The following is a 17,517-nucleotide window of genomic DNA, read 5'->3' as shown; positions in this document are numbered from 1 at the left end:
GAAGTCGTAAAATTTAAGAAACGAGATTTCCACTTCCGGAGGTGCATATGGCTCTGTGGTTCACTCAGCCTGCACCAAAACTGAGTACTAGGTTGACTCCTGGGGGCAAAGGCAGCCGGGCGTAGAGCTAACCACTCCACCCCATCACGTGCCACGGTTAACAATGCTGGAAGCCTTTACCTTCCACTCCTCCAAGGGTCTTCATGGCCTGTATGGGGGTGACTTTGTCTTTGTCTTTTGCCACATTCTGTATATGAGTTGATCATGTGTGTAAGTACGGAAAATATTATGACCAGAATTTTGTAAATAATATACATTTATTAAGGATAATAATAATGTTATTTGCTTTTTAACTACTTTTTAAGGTCTTCGGAGACGCCGAGGTGCCGGAATTTAGTCCCGCAGGAGTTCTTTTACGTGCCAGTAAATCTACCGACACGGGGCTGTCGTATTTGAGCACCTTCAAATACCACCGGACTGAGCCAGGATCGAACCTGCCAAGTTGGGGTTAGAAGGCCAGCGCCTTAACCGTCTGAGCCACTCAGCCCGGCCATTTATTAAGGATGAGCTGTGTGTTTAATAGAAAAATTGTATAATACTGTATTTTAGGAAAATGTCTTCTTTTCTCTTTAATTTAAAATTTAGTGCCTGATAATGTATTTTTGTGTATCATTTGCCACCGAGGTAGACATCTCACTTGCAAATAAAGTGATTTTGATTTGATTTGAAGACATCATCAGATACGACTCCTCTTCTCTGGGACAATGAAGCCACTGATTCTAGGGATGGCTGCGTGGTCATTTTCTTCTTGGTTTAGTAATTGATTCGGTTTCAGACCTTATTTAATTTAATAAATTCAGTTTCACTGACAAATATTTCATCTTGTCACATTCTACTTGGCTGATATATGTGTCTTCAGAACAACTCATGTCTCAAGTAGATATAACTACTTACCCATGAGAAGACTCCATCGTTGAGCCCAGGGACATGGTTGGGTGCGAATGTTTTCGAACGTCGTATTTCTGAAACAGAAAATAATAGATTATTTTCTTTCCCTGAAACAATGCAAATAATATTTGAAGAGCAATTTCTGTGTTCTGTTTGCAATTTGCTTTACGTCGCGCGGACACAGACGGATCTTATGGCGACGATGGTATAGGAGAGGGTTAGGAGGAGGAAATGGTCGTGGCCTTAATTAAGGTACAGCCCCAGCATTTTCCTGGTGTGAAAATGGGAAATCACGGAAAACCATCTTCATGCCTCAGACAGTGTGGGTTCGAACCCACCATCTCCCGAATGCAAGCTAACAGCTGCACGAGCCTAACTACATGGCCAGTTCTCTCAGTAAGAGCAACTGGGTATTTTTCATAGAGCTACTATCACAACAAGGCATTCAGGCCGTGTGATATATGGGAACGAAGAGCAAGCCTGTCAGTTCATGTGACGTCAGACGAGAGCTGAGGAATGTTATGTTGTTGTGAGCACGGGACTAGAGGGGGCAGTTAGTTGTAGCACTCTCGATGACAATAATGTGTGTGCTCCTGACATTTTTTGCTAGGGGCTTTACGTCGCACCGACACAGATAGGTCTTATGGCGACGATGGGATAGGAAAGGCCTAGGAGTTGGAAGGAAGCGGCCGTGGCCTTAATTAAGGTACAGCCCCAGCATTTGCCTGGTGTGAAAATGGGAAACCACGGAAAACCATCTTCAGGGCTGCCGATAGTGGGATTCGAACCTACTATCTCCCGGATGCAAGCTCACAGCCGCGCGCCTCTATGCGCACGGCCAACTCGCCCGGTACTCCTGACATTAATCTCTCTAAAGAATATGTGCAAATTCTACAAAACCTTCGTCATCTGTTTGAGTGAAGGCTTCAAATTATTGAAACATTTCCTATACGTGTCAGCTCTTTGCAACTGTTCCCAGCAGATACCGGTACCAAATGGAACTGTTAAATTTTAATGTGATGATTTGTTGAAGGACAAATATAAACACAAGGAGGTCTTGCCGGATTTTTCTCGAATGTTCTCTAAACCAGATTTCCGACGTGTTACTGCACGGATATTATGTATGTTCGCTTCGACATATGCGTGCGATAAATTCATTTCTGTTATGAAACTTGCTAAGTCCCAATACTAAACTACTTTTTCAGATCACGACCTAACATGCAGTTTTCGATTACGAATAGCCCGGGCATTACGTCTTAACACTGATAAAGTATTTAAAGTAAAACGTAACAGAAAATGTAGGTAAATGTCAACATGATTGTTCTGCACGGTTCTCTTCTAAACTGCAGGAAAAATTGTATTATATTCTCTTCTTTTTACGTTATAACATATCTGTCCTTCATTTAATCTAGAATAATTCTATATTTTCTCTCAACATGCTGTCGAAATTTAATTTTTTAACATCGTTGACCAATTGAGGCACTGTCATGAGAAAAGTAGTAAGTCATAAAAAAGAGTATTTTACATACATACATCATCATTACAGACCGTTTGCCTTTCAGTGTTCAGTCTGCAAGCCTCGGTGAATTTACTACACGTCGCCACAATCGTCTATTTGCAACTAGTTCTGTGGCCTCATTTAGTTCTATACTTCTTATATTTAAATCGTTAGAAACTGAGTCTAACCATAGTCGTCTTGGGTCTCTCTCTACTTCTCTTACCCTCCATAACAGAGTCCATTATTCTCCTAGGTAATCTATCCTCCTCCATTCGCCTCACATGACCCCACCATCGAAGCCGGTTTAAGCGTACAGCTTCATCCATCCAGTTCATTCCTAAATTAGTCTTTATCTTCTCATTCCGAGTACCCTCCTGCCATTGTTCATACCTGTTTGTACCAGCTACTTTCATGTCTGTTACTTCTAACTTACGAATAAGATATCCTGAGTCCACCCAGCTTTCACTCCCGTAAAGCAAAGTCGGTCTGAAAACAGACCGATGTAAAGATAGTTTCGTCTGGGAGCTGACTTCCTTCTCACAGAATACTGCTGATCGCAACTGCGAGCTCACTGCATTAGCTTTACGACACCTTGATTCAATCTCACTTACTATATTACCATCCTGGGAGAACACACAACCTAAATACTTGAAATTATCGACCTGTTCCAGTTTTGTATCACCAATCTGACATTCAATTCTGTTGAATTTCTTACCTACTGACATCAATTTAGTCTTCGAAAGGCTAATTTTCATACCATACTCGAGGAATATAGTAGACTTGCCAGCACTGTGAACCAGATTATATTGAACAAATATCACGTAAAATCAACGAGTTGTGCATTTAGCAGTTTAACACACAAAGTTATACTAATTATATATCAGGCACAAATTATATGATAAAACACATTATGAAAAGTCACTGTCCAATCAGTTTGCCAGTTGACGTGTATGATTCAAGCACAAATTTTACGGTGAAACACACAATTTTGTCTTCGAAGAAATCCATCTTGGCCAATAAGTCTTTTCTTTCGCTTTGCTGATGGTTAATCTCCTTCCAAGTGATTGTAAGGATCGCGTGTGATAGGACCGTCTTCTTTTGAGGATTTTATGCTCCTTCTACGGTTCTAACTCTTTGAATGATTGCTTTATGATGACAGTTCAGCTCTGGACATCTGAGTGCAGATCTTAAGACGTTGCTTTTCATGGCTGACACAAAAGTCCCTAGGCGTCATCATGATTATATGAAATGGATGAAAATGTTTAACCTCTCTGATGGTTTCCGCAATTTCTTCTGGAATCGTTGTTGGACACACGTAATACAGTGGAATCTCGATATCTCGAATCACCTCGGGAGCAAAATTTTATTTCGAGTTATCTACATTGTACGGTTCATGTTTGTGGATTACTGTAGTCACGTCCTAGTTCGTGAACCATGGGCAACGGCTGAGTGGCCTAGTAAGTGGTCCTGAGAGTCGGGATACCAGTTGCTATGGAATGGGAGTGGGCATCTCGGACATATTCTGAGTCCTGGTCCTCCTTGTGCTCAGGCGGCTAGGACTATACAATCCACCTGTGGTCCATAACCCGTTAGAGGAGAGATCCTCACTTGGACTATGTGCAAATAGGGCAGCATCCTGCTTCATGAATTTACACAGCTCAGAACACTTTAAGTAAGCCTCGGACCTATGGGAGTAATGGAGTCCCACTCCCATTTGACAGGCGAGGGACTCCTTGGAAACAACTTGGCGAACGAAATGGAATTCGATGGGGAGCTATCAATATTAATGGGGCTTATGGAAGAAAGAAGGTAGAACTGGCTGAGTCAGCAAAGAGGATGCATCTGGATGTGCTAGGAGTAAGTGATATTCGGGTAAGGGGAGATAATGAGGAAGAGATAGGAGATTATAAAGTGTACTTGACGGGTGTTAGAAAGGGAAGGGCAGAGTCTGAGGTAGGGCTCTTTATCAGGAATACCATTGCACGCAACATAGTTTCTGTTAGGCACGTAAATGAGCGAATGATGTGGGTAGATTTGTCAGTTGCAGGAATTAGGACTAGAATTGTGCCCGTGTATTCACCATGTGAGGGTGCAGATGAGGATGAAGTGGACAAGTTTTATGAAGCATTGAGTGACATCGTGGTCAGGGTCAACAGCAAGGATAGAATAGTGATAATGGGCGATTTCAATGCGAGAGTTGGGAATAGAACTGAAGGATACGAAAGGGTGATTGGTAAATGTGGGGAAGATATGGAAGCTAATGGGAATGGGAAGCGTTTGCTGGACTTCTGTGCTAGTATGGGTTTAGCTGTTACGAATACATTCTTCAAGCATAAGGCTATTCACCCCTACACATGGGAGGCTAAGGGTACCAGATCCATAATAGACTATATCTTAACAGACTTCGAATTCAGGAAATCTGTTAGGAATGTACGAGATTTCCGCGGATTTTTCGATGATACAGACCACTATCTGATCTGTAGTGAACTAAGTATCTCTAGGCCTAAGGTAGAGAAAGTGAAATCTGTCTGCAAACGAATAAGGGTAGAAAACCTCCAGGACGAGGAAATTAGACAGAAGTACATGGATATGATTAGTGAGAAGTTTCAAACAGTAGACAGTAAGGAGTTTCAGGATATAGAAAGTGAATGGGTGGCATACAGGCAGTGGTTTAGTTGGACCAGAACGGGCCGGAACGCCGTTCCGGAAAATATTTTCCCACTTTACAATGACGGAAGATTTTTACATTCAGTAAGAAAATCTTATAATCTATACATAGCACTGAAACGTCATGAGTGTACTCTAGCGGACTAATATCCAAACTTACGTTTTATGTTCATAGGATACGGTCGATTTTAACACTGCTGGGTGGTTTTCTGGTTCTCTAATGTTGGCTACACTGCTATTGGATTCGGAGAGCGGAAAGTGAGCACAACAACCTTCTTCCACTTGTTATGTTTGTGTGAATCCAAGTGAATCCAAAATATTTACAATAAGATGGGTATCATCGAGCCAGAGAACATTGAAAGCTGTCTGGGAAAACTCTAGTGCACTAGTAAAACATTTTAGTGAGCCCAAAAATGACCACCAGAGGGACTCCAAAGAAAGGGCAAGATTCCAACGCCAAGAAAATGTGTTAACGTGTGTAGAAGTCCTAGAAAATATAGCAATTATATATGATGCTCTTGTTGAGTTGATTTGTCTGACAGAGGCTCAAAATGCAATCAAGCACACTATAAAAGTGTTTGAATCTATGTGTAACTCAGCTCCTGGAGAATACTACAGAACAGTTCTTAAAGCAGCAGAGAACAAAAAGTTTAGAAACATAGGATTACATGATTCTAAAAAAAGTTGTAAAAGTTGACAGAAAGCAGTTTTTCACAAGTCTTGTGAACAATTTAAACAACAGGCTTATGGAAAATGTGTCCGCATCATCTCATCTTGGTTCCAGCTCTAGTCAGCAGAGACATGAGAGAATGACAAAAGGTATCAGTGATTGAAAGGTTCTATACAAAAATAACTGGCCCTTCACTTCTACTTTGGATATCTACTATGGTGATGAGAGTGTTGGCAACCTTTGTAACTTTTTCCATGTGTCAGACAAGACGAGGTACATTAATGCTTTTAGAAAGTATGTCGAGACCAAGGAAATTCCAGTGGAGCTGATGCCTTTAATCAAGACTGTACAGACCATTCCCATCTCTTCAACAGAAGCTGAAGGAGCTTTCAGTAGCATGAATGAGATCCTCACCAAAAAGAGAAATAGGCTGCTGGATGCAAGATCAAGCGGACTTATTTTCATAAGCAGCGTTGGACCTCCTGTGCATATATTTAACCCACATTCATATGTCAAGTCATGGCTACGAAAGGGGAGACGTTCAGCTGATGAAACAACTTGTCGGAAACATGAGGCCGATGATATTGACACCCAATAAGAGTCCATTTGTAAATTGCTAAGGTGAGTTCCTGTAAATAATTCGTTTCAACTAAATCACTGCATACAGGGATGCTGTAGTAGAAACAGCAAGGGAATGCCTGGGAACAACTGTGTGTAAAGATGGGAAAAGGCGAACATCTTGGTGGAATGATGAAGTGAGAGCAGCTTGTAAACGTAAAATGAAGGCTTATCAGAAATGGCTCCAAACAAGGGCCGAGGCAGACAGGGATTTCTACGTAGATGAAAGAAACAGAGCGAAACAAATAGTTGTTGAATCCAAAAAGAAGTCATGGGAAGATTTTGGTAACAACCTGGAAAGGCTAGGTCAAGCAGCAGGGAAACCTTTCTGGACAGTAATAAAGAATCTTAGGAAGGGAGGGAAAAAGGAAATGAACAGTGTTTTGAGTAATTCAGGTGAACTCGTAATAGATCCCAGGGAATCACTGGAGAGGTGGAGGGAATATTTTGAACATCTTCTCAATGTAAAAGGAAATCATCCTTGTGGTGTTGCGAACAGCCAAGCTCATGAGGAGGAGGAAAATGATGTTGGTGAAATTATGCTAGAGGAAGTGGAGAGGATGGTCAATAAACTCCATTGTCATAAGGCAGCAGGAATAGATGAAATTAGACCTGAAATGGTGAAGTATAGTGGGAAGGCAGGGATGAAATGGCTTCATAGAGTAGTAGAATTAGCATGGAGTGTTGGTAAGGTACCTTCAGATTGGACAAAAGCAGTAATTGCACCTATCTATAAGCAAGGGAACAGGAAGGATTGCAACAACTATCGAGGTATCTCATTGATTAGTATACCAGGCAAAGTATTCACTGGCACCTTGGAAGGGAGGGTGCGATCAGTCGTTGAGAGGAAGTTGGATGAAAACCAGTGTGGTTTCAGACCGCAGAGAGGCTGTCAGGATCAGATTTTCAGTATGCGCCAGGTAATTGAAAAATGCTACGAGAGGAATAGGCAGTTGTGTTTATGTTTCGTAGATCTAGAGAAAGCATACGACAGTTTACCGAGGGAGAAGATGTTCACTATACTGGGGGACTATGGAATTAAAATTAGATTATAAAAATCAATCATAGGCATTTATGTTGACAGTTGGGCTTCTGTGAGAATTGATGGTAGAATGAGTTCTTGGTTCAGGGTACTTACAGGAGTTAGACATGGCTGGAATCTTTCACCTTTGCTGTTCGTAGTTTACATGGATCATCTGCTGAAAGGTATAAAATGGCAGGGAGGGATTCAGTTAGGTGGAAATGTAATAAGCAGTCTGGCCTATGCTGACGACCTGGTCTTAATGGCAGATTGTGCCGAAAGCCTGCAGTGTAATATCTTGGAACATGAAAATAGGTGTACTGAGTATGGTATGGAAATTAGCCTCCCGAAGACTAATTCGATGTCCGTAGGTAAGAAATTCAACAGAATTGAATGTCAGATTGGTGATACAAAGCTAGAACAGGTCGATAATTTCAAGTATTTAGGTTGTGTATTCTCCCAGGATGGTAATATTGTAAGTGAGATTGAATCAAGGTGTCGTAAAGCTAATGCAGTGAGCTCCCATTTGCGATCAACAGTATTATGTAAGAAGGAAGTCAGCTTCCAGACGAAACTATCGTTACATCGGTCTGTTTTCAGACCAACTTTGCTTTACGGGAGCGAAAGCTGGGTGGACTCATGATATCTTATTCATAAGTTAGAAGTAACAGACATGAAAGTAGCAAGAATGATTGCTGGTACAAACAGGTATGAACAATGGCAGGAGGGTACTCGGAATGAGGAGATAAAGGCTAATTTAGGAATGAACTCGATGGATGAAGCTGTACGCATAAACCGGCTTCGATGGTGGGGTCATGTGAGGCGAATGGAGGAGGATAGGTTACCTAGGAGAATAATGGATTCTGCTATGGAGGGTAAGAGAAGTAGAGGTAGACCAAGACGACGATGGTTAGACTCGGTTTCTAACGATTTAAATATAAGAGTTATAGAATTAAATGAGGCCACAACACTAGTTGAAAATCGAGGATTGTGGCGACGTTTCGTAAATTCACAGAGGCTTGCAGACTGAACGCTGAAAGGCATACCAGTCTATAATGATAATGTATGTATGTATGTATGTATCTACATTGTTCGCCTCTGTGGTGTAGCGGTTAGTGTGATTAGCTGCCATCCCAGGAGGCCCGGGTTCGATTCCCGGCTCTGCCACCAAATTCGAAAAGTGGTACGAGGGCTGGAACGGGTCCCACTCAGCCTCGGGAGGTCAACTGAGTAGAGGTGGGTTCAATTCCCACCTCAGCCATACTGGAAGTGGTTTTCCGTGGTTTCCCACTTCTCCTCCAGGCAAATGTCGGGAAGGTACCTGACTTAAGGCCACGGCCACTTCCTTCCCTCTTCCTTGTCTATTACCTCCAGTCTTCCCATCCCCACACAAGGCCCCTGTTCAGCATAGCAGGTGAGGCCGCCTGGGCGAGGTACTGGTCATCCTCCCCAGTTGTATCCCCAAGCAAGTGTCTGAAGCTCCAGGACACTGCCGTTGAGACTCGCTGAGTCCGAGGGTAAAATCGACCGTGGAGGGTAAACAGATAAATAACAAGAAGAAGAAGAATGGTATCAGCCCACATTCACAGTAGGCTGAGAAACTCACAACTAGGCTAGGAAGAACTGTATGTTTTATTTGTAGATTGACTACATGTTTAGCAGATACAAGTGTAAATCAATCAATCAATCAATCAATCAATCAATCAATCAATCAATCAATCAATCAATCAATCAATCAATCAATCAATAGACACAAAAATAAATAAATAAATAAATAAATAAATAAATAAATAAATAAATAAATAAATAAATAAATAAATAAATAAATAAATAAATAAATATATCACTACTGATCCGCATTTAGGACAGTCGGCCAGATTGCAGATTCTCTGTCAGTTGTTTATCTAGCCGTTTCTTAAATGGTCGCAAAGAAACCATACAAAATCCAGTTTATTTTCACATTGTCTTCTTTGCACTTCATTAGAGATTTTTGTGATATCTGAAGCCACCTCTTTTTTCACTTTCGACTCAGATAATTTATAACTTAGCATTTTATGCTGGAGTGGAGAGAAGTGAAGACTTCATTAAGAAAACTTCCAAATTTCAAATTTTTAACGATTTAAACAAAAACCAACATAACTGTTTATATATTTTTAAATATTTTTGAGTGTAATTTGATAGAATCTGATAATGTACTTTCAAGAACAAACATGTTATTCTATTGTAATTAAGTTGTTTCTTTTTCACTTATAATTCTGTTACCATTTTTTTTTTTCAGGCAGTTAACTTCTTTTTCTTCTCCGTCTTTATCTGTTCACCTTCCAGGGTCGGTTTTCTCTCGGACTCAGCGAGTGATCCCGCCTCTACCGCCTCAAGGGCAGTGTCCTGGAGCTTCAGACTCTGGGATGGGGATACAACTGTGGAGGATGACCAGTATCTCGCCCAGGCGGCCTCACCTGCTATGCTTAACAGGAGCCTTGCGGGGGTAAGGGAAGATTGGAAGGGATAGACAATGAAGAGGGAAGAAAGCGGCCGTGGCCTAAAGTTAGCTACCATCCCGACATTTGGGTGGAAGAAACCACGGAAAAACACTTGCAGGATTGCTGAGGTGGGAATCGAACCCACCTCTACTCAGTTGACCTCCCGATGCCGAGTCGATCCCGTTCCAGCCCTCGTAACACTTTTTCAAATTTCGTGGGACAGCCAGGAAGCGAACCCGGGCGTCCGGGGGTTGCAGCTAATCACACTAACCACTACACCACAGAGGCGGACCACTTCACTAATTTCTTTATTAAAAATTAGTTTCGTTAAACTGAAGAACCTAACAGTTATAAATTTCATTAGGGAAAATTGTTTCTCTGTTTCACTTGCATTTCTATTATTTTTCTGAGGATCCTCAAGTGAATTCATAACATTCCCTGTCATCCTCCCCCATGATCTAGGGCAGGGCCTCTCAAACGCTCAAAATCTCGCGCGTGCAAACCGAAGCGCAGAGGTCCTGTGCACCGTGCATCAGTCTGACTCGGCTCAAATCGGCTAAGCTCGGCTCAAATCTGTTGGGGTGGTGGAGCGCTGCAGAGCAAGTGATGAAGGGGAAACAGTTGTAGGAAAAGAGAGATACAGCGCTATTGCTCAAAATCGAGGAGTGGGTGGTCTGCACCCTGGTCAACCTAGCAAAGTCATATTTTGCACCTTGCACCGTGCAAAGCGCCGGTGCATGCACTCTGAGAGTCTCTGATCTAGGGGTAGCAAGCCTGCCTCCTACCAGCGAACCCCTGATTCGATTCCCAGCCAGGTCAGGGATTTTAACCCGAAACTGACGGCTGGGTCGAGGACTTCCTGTGAGACCAATTGAGGTGCTATCTAGTGGTGAGGTAGCGGTCCCGGTCTAGGAAGCCAAGAATAATGGTCAGGAGGATTTGTCATGCTGATCACGTGTCACCTCACAGTCTGCAGGCCCTTGTGCTAAGCTGAGGTTGTGTAGTAATAGGCCAAGGCCCATCAGGGCTGTATCGCCCAAGGGGTTTGTTTATATCAGCCATTTGTCCACAGCAAGCAACAGAGTCTACTCTAAACTAAAACGATAGTGGGTTCGAACCCCATCGTGGGCATCCCTGAAGATCGTTTTCCGTGGTTTCCCGTTTTCACACCAGGCAAATGCTGGGGCTGTGCCTTAATTAAGGCCACGGCCGATTCCTTCCCACTCCTAGGCCTTTCCTGTCCCATCGTCACCGTAAGACTTGTCTGTGTAAAGCAAGTTAAAAAAACAAACTAAAAGACTGAAGCTCTTTTCACTAGAATTCTTCTTCTGAGGATACTCAAGTGAATTCATAACATTCCCTTTCATCTCCCTCCCCTCTCCTTCCCCTTCCAACGCCCACATATTCTTCTTCTCTTCCAGTTCCTGTTTCCAGTTCTCTCCTGTGTCAGATTATCAATCATTTCGCATCAATGATCTGCATTTAGTGCTGTCGCCTACCCGGCAGATTCCCCATCATTGTTTACCTAACCTTTTATTATAGTTTTCAAAGAACATAGATATTTAGCGAACATTTCCTTTGATAAATTATTCCAATCCCTTATTCCTCTTCCTGTAAATTAAAATTTGCCCCCAGGACCTCCATTGTTGCCTGTCTCTCCACCACTCTTTTCCTGCTTCCAATTTTTCTTTTCTCTTTCTTCTTTTCAGCTCTACACTGTCCTCTACTGTAACATCCACCTCTTTTGATGTCTTCCTTGTGATCTCTTTCATCTTGGTTTCTCTGTAAAGACTTTCTTTGGAACTCAGTCTTTTCCCTTTTGCATCATTTGTCCATAGCATTTCATCTTCTTGTTTCCGTCCAGTCTTGGAGTTTTGAAACTTCAATGTTCTTTCTAATCATCTCATTACCGAGCTCGATAGCTGCAGTCGCTTAAGTGCGGCCAGTATCCAGTATTCGGGAGATAGTAGGTTCGAACCCCACTGTCGGCAGCCCTGAAAATGGTTTTCCGTGGTTTCCCATTTTCACACCAGGCAAATGCTGGGGCTGTACCTTAATTAAGGCCACGGCCGCTTCCTTCCCACTCCTAGCCCTTCCCTGTTCCATCGTCGCCATAAGACCTATCTGTGTCGGTGCGACGTAAAGCAACTAGCAAAAAAAAAAAAATCACCTCATTTCCTATTCTATATTTTCTTGTCTTTCCTATGATACCTCTAAGGAATTAGATCTCGGATGTCTGAACTCTGCTATCACCTCTTTGTGTTGTCGTCCATGTACCTTATAGGTCGAATACAGGACTTTCCCTCACACTCTGGTGAAAGCACTCTGCTTATTGTACCCTTTCCAGTATCCTCGATCCCATCTTCTGTTATTACACTTCCCTAGTAATGGAACTACTAGTTTTCCATTTACTTCTACTTCCTTCCTACTTCTTGTTATCACTGTTGTTTTACTCTCATCTGTGCTTATTCTCATTCCAAACTCTTCTATCACGTGATTCCATATATTAACTTGGTCTTGAGTTTCCATTTCATTTTCTCCCCTTATCACTATGACATCTGCAAACAACAGGGCCTTTGCCGTGTTCTTTCCCACCTTCTATTTTACACACTTGTGGGTTTCATCCGTAACAATGATGAAGGATATGGCCGGCAGTACACTTCTCTGCCGAAGTCCTGTTTCCACATACGTAGTACAGTCATTAAGTTCTGAGACTGACCGTATGATGGCGCTGTGGTGCGCTATAGTGCATGAGTGGCGCCGTGTTATGATACCATGTCAGTTAGTCTCAAGAAACAGTTGAGTGCATGCACTGGAAGCAGACCTACGGTCGTTGTTGTGACGGTGATTTTAATGCGCCCGTCGGACCTTGACATGTCACAGTTTGAGCAACGGTCAAACATCAAGTTCTGCCAGAAATTAGGCAAAACCGCTACCGAAACGTTTGAAATGATGCAGCAGGCTTACGGTGAGGGCGCATTCAGTCGCAGTGTTGTGTTTGGGTGGCACCGACGTTTTGTGCAAGGACGGGACAATTTGGAAGACGATGTGCGTACCGGTCGGCCACAAACATTTCGAACGGAACGCAAGATCCAAGAAGTTGCAACGTTGGTGCGTGCTAACCGCTCCCAATCGGTAGAAGATCTCGCAGCAGCAATAGGGGTCAGCCATTGTACGTGCCACGAAGTTCCGACGGATGATCTCAACATGCCTCGTGTCACCCAGCACAGTGTGCTACGAATCCTGTCGCAAGACCAACGTGATGATCGCATGACGATTTGTGGTGACCTCATCAGTAGCACTGTCGATGATCTGACGTTTCTCAACCGGATAATAACTGGAGACGAAACATGGTGTTTCCTTTCAGCGGTGCTTCCGGCATCTGTATCAACGTTGGCAAACGTACATAACGACCAACGGCGACTATTTTGAGGGTGGATGTGGTTCTGTGTAGGTGTACGCCGTGTAATGAGGCATCGTGTGCAACATACGGAGGCGTGTGGGTGCCTATCCTCCAGGCGTTAAGTCTCAGAACTTAATGACTGTACTACGTATATAACTTTGTTCCTCCTATCTTGTTTTTTTTTACGCTCCTAACACATTTTTATACAAAGATTTTATCACTTGCACCTTTGCTCTGTCTACTTGTTCTTCTCCCAGTCCATCCCAAATTTCCATCTTTTCCATATGTCTTAATGTGAAGATCAGATCAAATGTTATTTTCTAATTTCATCCTCGATCTTCCTGCCAATACCGGGCGAGCTGGCCGTGCGGTTAGGGGCGTGCGGCTGTGAGCTTGCATCCGGGTGATGGTGGGTTCGAACCCCGCTGTCGGCAGCCCTGAAAATTGTTTTTCCGTAGTTTCCCATTTTCACACCAGGCAAATACCGGGGCTGTACCTTAATTAAGGCCACGGCTACTTCCTTACCACTCCTAGGCCTTTCCTATCCCATCGCCGCCATAAGACCTATCTGTGACGGTGCGACGTAAAGCAAATTGTAAAACTTCCTTGCAATATCCTCTCAAATATCTTGACTGCATTCTTCTGTTGTTGTTACATTCCTTCTTATCGTCTTTCCTGTATAATGGAGTTATTGAACCCTTGCTCCAATCTTCTGGAACTCTTTTTTTTTTTTCCATTTCCCTCAAAGTAGCTTATACAACGACTGTACTCCCCCTGGGCCCGTCGACTTTATCATTTACACGGCTACATGATTTACTCTAAGTGCTGTAACACTTATAAGTAGGGCCCGGATGTTTATGCAGTAATAGGTTAGAATGCAAACTTACTGAAGCGAGTGATAAGTAGATTCTATCCGCACGATGGCAATGCTAGGAGGTTTGCATATACATTAGGGTTTCGGCCCATTAGAACCCCTAGAATTTATGTTACTCTCACTACATTACGTTAGAGCGGGCTAGTCGACATTTCCTACTAAGTAATTTTGTTACTAAATACGGGTTCTAATGGGCCGAACCCCTAATGTTTATGCAAACCTCCTAGCATTACCGTCGTGCGGGTAGACTACTTATTACTCGCTTCAGTAAGTTTGCATTCTAACCTATTACTGCATAAACATCCGCCCGTACTTATAACACTATAATTTCAAAAACAATGAACATACGATAATAATAACAGTAATAACAGTAACTACATTAATAATAAAACCTAATCGCAGTAGCCGGTGACATGACGTAACGGAGAGGTGCCGACAAGGTGGCCAGTGACAGATCATTGTACCACCTCGCACTTCATTAAGATAAGCTCTAACTTTTAAGTATTAGAGGGTATGAACAGACCGTAAACATAAAAGTTTCTACATTTCTAAACCATTTTCATGAATCAAAATCGACGGTCGTGTTGTAAGTACACAGTACGTGTTGGAGAGGTGTGTGCTACAGGACAAAAATGGCCACCCGGACTCCAATAGGATCCGAACCCACAACCTCCCGATTTCGCGTCAGTTGAACTCAGTGCCAGACCTGTAGCTAAGATCGTTTCCAACAGAACAAATACGACCTAGGCCACCATAGCCCAATTGGTAGAGTAGCCGACGCGAAAATTCAATAAAAATTTTCAACAATTAAAAAAAAGTGATTTGATGGAATCTAAGAACGAAACATGTTATTCTTTGTTTAATAGCGTGCTTTTTTTACAGGCATGTTATATGTGTTATATTTAGTGTTCAGTAGAGTGAAAAACTTTAAAGTTACTGTAATTTTAGTCTAAATTGTGTACAGGAAGGTTCTCTAATCAAACTACATAAAGGTTTTTCAAAAGTATGAATACAAATTAACAGCTGCCGACTGCTGATGAACTGCGTATCACTTTATAGTTCATGTCGCACGTCTCATTCACCAATTAAATTTAAATGTTATTCCTATAAGGCACACATATCCTTAAGTATCCGTGGGACATGGAAGTAGGTGGGTGTATTGTAATACACACTTACTCATTACATTTAAGAACAATAAGGGAGCCTTGATATGCATCTGGGTTTCAAGGGGCACATTTATTGGGCAGCGTTGATAACCCATCTCATTGGCCCAAGCTAGTGGCTGTGGATATAACTATCAGCGCTTGTTTACTTGTAGCCGTTAAGGGTGTCGAATCAATGGTTTGTTCTGCAGAACTGCATGGTAGAGTGCAGTGTTTCGTTGTGTGAAGACTGAAACATCTATGCAACTATTTTCTTAAAGTGTATGGGATCCTCACCTCACCAGGATTACTTGATTCAAGAACTGGAAGAAGCCCAAAGAAAAGCAGCTCGATTTGTTCTGGGTGATTTCCGACAAAAGAGCAGCGTTACAAAAATATTGCAAAGTTTGGACTGGGAAGACGGGAGAAAGGAGACGAGTTGCTCGACTAAGCGATATGTTACGAGCTGTCAATGGAGAGATGGCGTGAAACGACATTAGTGGACGAATAAGTTTGAGTGGTGTTTTACAAAGTAGGAAATACTACAATATGAAGATAAAGTTGGAATTCAAGGGGACAAATTGGGGCAAATATATTTTTTTTATAGGAAGGGGAGGTAGGGATTGGAATATCTTACCAAGGGAAATATTCAATAAATTTTAAATTTCTTTGCAATCGTTTAAGAAAAGGCTAAGAAAACAACAGATAGGGAATCTGCTACATTGGCGACTGCCCTAAATGCAGATCAGTAGTGATTGATTAATTGATTGATTGATTGCATGCCTGCTTGATTGATTGACTGATTGATTGATTGATTGATTGACTGATTGACTGATTGATCGATTGATTGATTGATTGATTGATTGATTGATTGATTGATTGATTGATTGATTGATTGATTGATTGATTGATTGATTGATTGATTGATTGATTGTTGCACGGATAACATATTCCAGACATCCAGCACTAAGTCTTTTTTGTTATTTGCTTTACGTCGCTCCGACACAGATATGTCTTATGGTGACAATTGGATAGGAAAGACCTAGGAATGGGAAGGAAGCGACCGTGGCCTTAATTAAGGTACGGTCCCAGCATTTGCCTGGTGTGAAAATGGGAAACCAAGGAAAACCATCTTCAGGGCTGCCAACAGTGGGGTACGAATCCACTATCTCCAGGATGCAAGCTCGCAGCAGCACTGACTCATACTGATGGTAACTGCAGTCCAATAACAATTGACTATTGTGATTCGTCTACTGTGTTAGTGCAGTAATGATGAAAAGTAACGTGTTTTTAATGTCCTCTGCAAATGTTCAGTATCATTTACGGCAGAATTGCTTACATGATTGTCCTCCTTTTTAAAAGCCAGTGTTGACAGATAATTATGGTGCATACAATTGCTTGATTGGGCGAGAATGGCATAAAACATGACGAGTGTATCCTCGTGAGTCGATGACTAGATGAGCGGAATCATCAGGACTATATTTACATAGACTAAACGCATGGTAGTCTGGGGTGTTAGCACATCACACTTTGTGTGTGTCTGTGTCACCATTATGTTTGCCCATAATGCTAATGACGATCCGAAATGAAGGGAGCTTCCATTTTTGCAAGCAAACCTGTGGCTTATGGGATAACGACATTCCACTTCTGTCGCGGTCCGCTGGGTTACCAGATTTGGCATCCATTGGAAATGGCTGAGACATGATCAAACAAGAATTACTTGCCCATAGATGTTGAAGAACTATGGGCACAGCTGAATGCTATGTGGATGGCTGTTGTTCAGGACAGTATTATCTCTGTGGTACTAAGGCAGAACTTTGGTATTTCAGGAGGCGCTTTTAAACTAAAGTGGCAGACATTTGTGAATGTAATAAAAAGAAGGAACAAGGTTTATACTTATCTATTCTGTTTAGCAAGTTGAGGGAACAAATCACTCGGTTGCCTCACTATCCATATTGAACGTATCGGAATCTTCATTTTGGGAACAGCGTATTCTACGGGCACCAGAATCATATCGGGATTTGCCATTATACTCTTCGTCGCAAGATCTGCCACATTGGCATTCGAGCTGAAAATTCGATTTGTTTGACATATCGGCCTCTGCGTTACTATTACAGATATTATTCGATCCCCGTGAACATGGCAGGCTGCTCACGCCAGGGGAGGATACAATATTAATTCATTACACTCATCCTG

At 42.3% G+C, this 17,517-nt stretch overlaps 1 protein-coding gene across 1 annotated transcript in view; it reads right to left on the bottom strand.

The window, feature by feature from the left end:
- Ae2 (Anion exchanger 2) overlaps window positions 1-989 on the bottom strand; it is a 237,331-nt gene extending 236,342 nt beyond the window's left edge. Inside the window, exon 1 of the mRNA XM_067139840.2 lies at window positions 955-989. Within this exon, the coding sequence (XP_066995941.2) occupies window positions 955-989 (35 nt within the window). The remainder of the gene's footprint in view (window positions 1-954) is intronic.
- Window positions 990-17,517: the final 16,528 nt, after the last annotated feature.

The sequence above is a fragment of the Anabrus simplex genome, chromosome 2 (genome assembly GCF_040414725.1).
Source record: "Anabrus simplex isolate iqAnaSimp1 chromosome 2, ASM4041472v1, whole genome shotgun sequence".
Classification (NCBI taxonomy): Eukaryota; Metazoa; Arthropoda; class Insecta; order Orthoptera; family Tettigoniidae; genus Anabrus; species Anabrus simplex.
The sequence above is the reverse complement of the archived record's forward strand: the minus strand, read 5'-3'. Positions and strand labels throughout refer to the sequence as shown.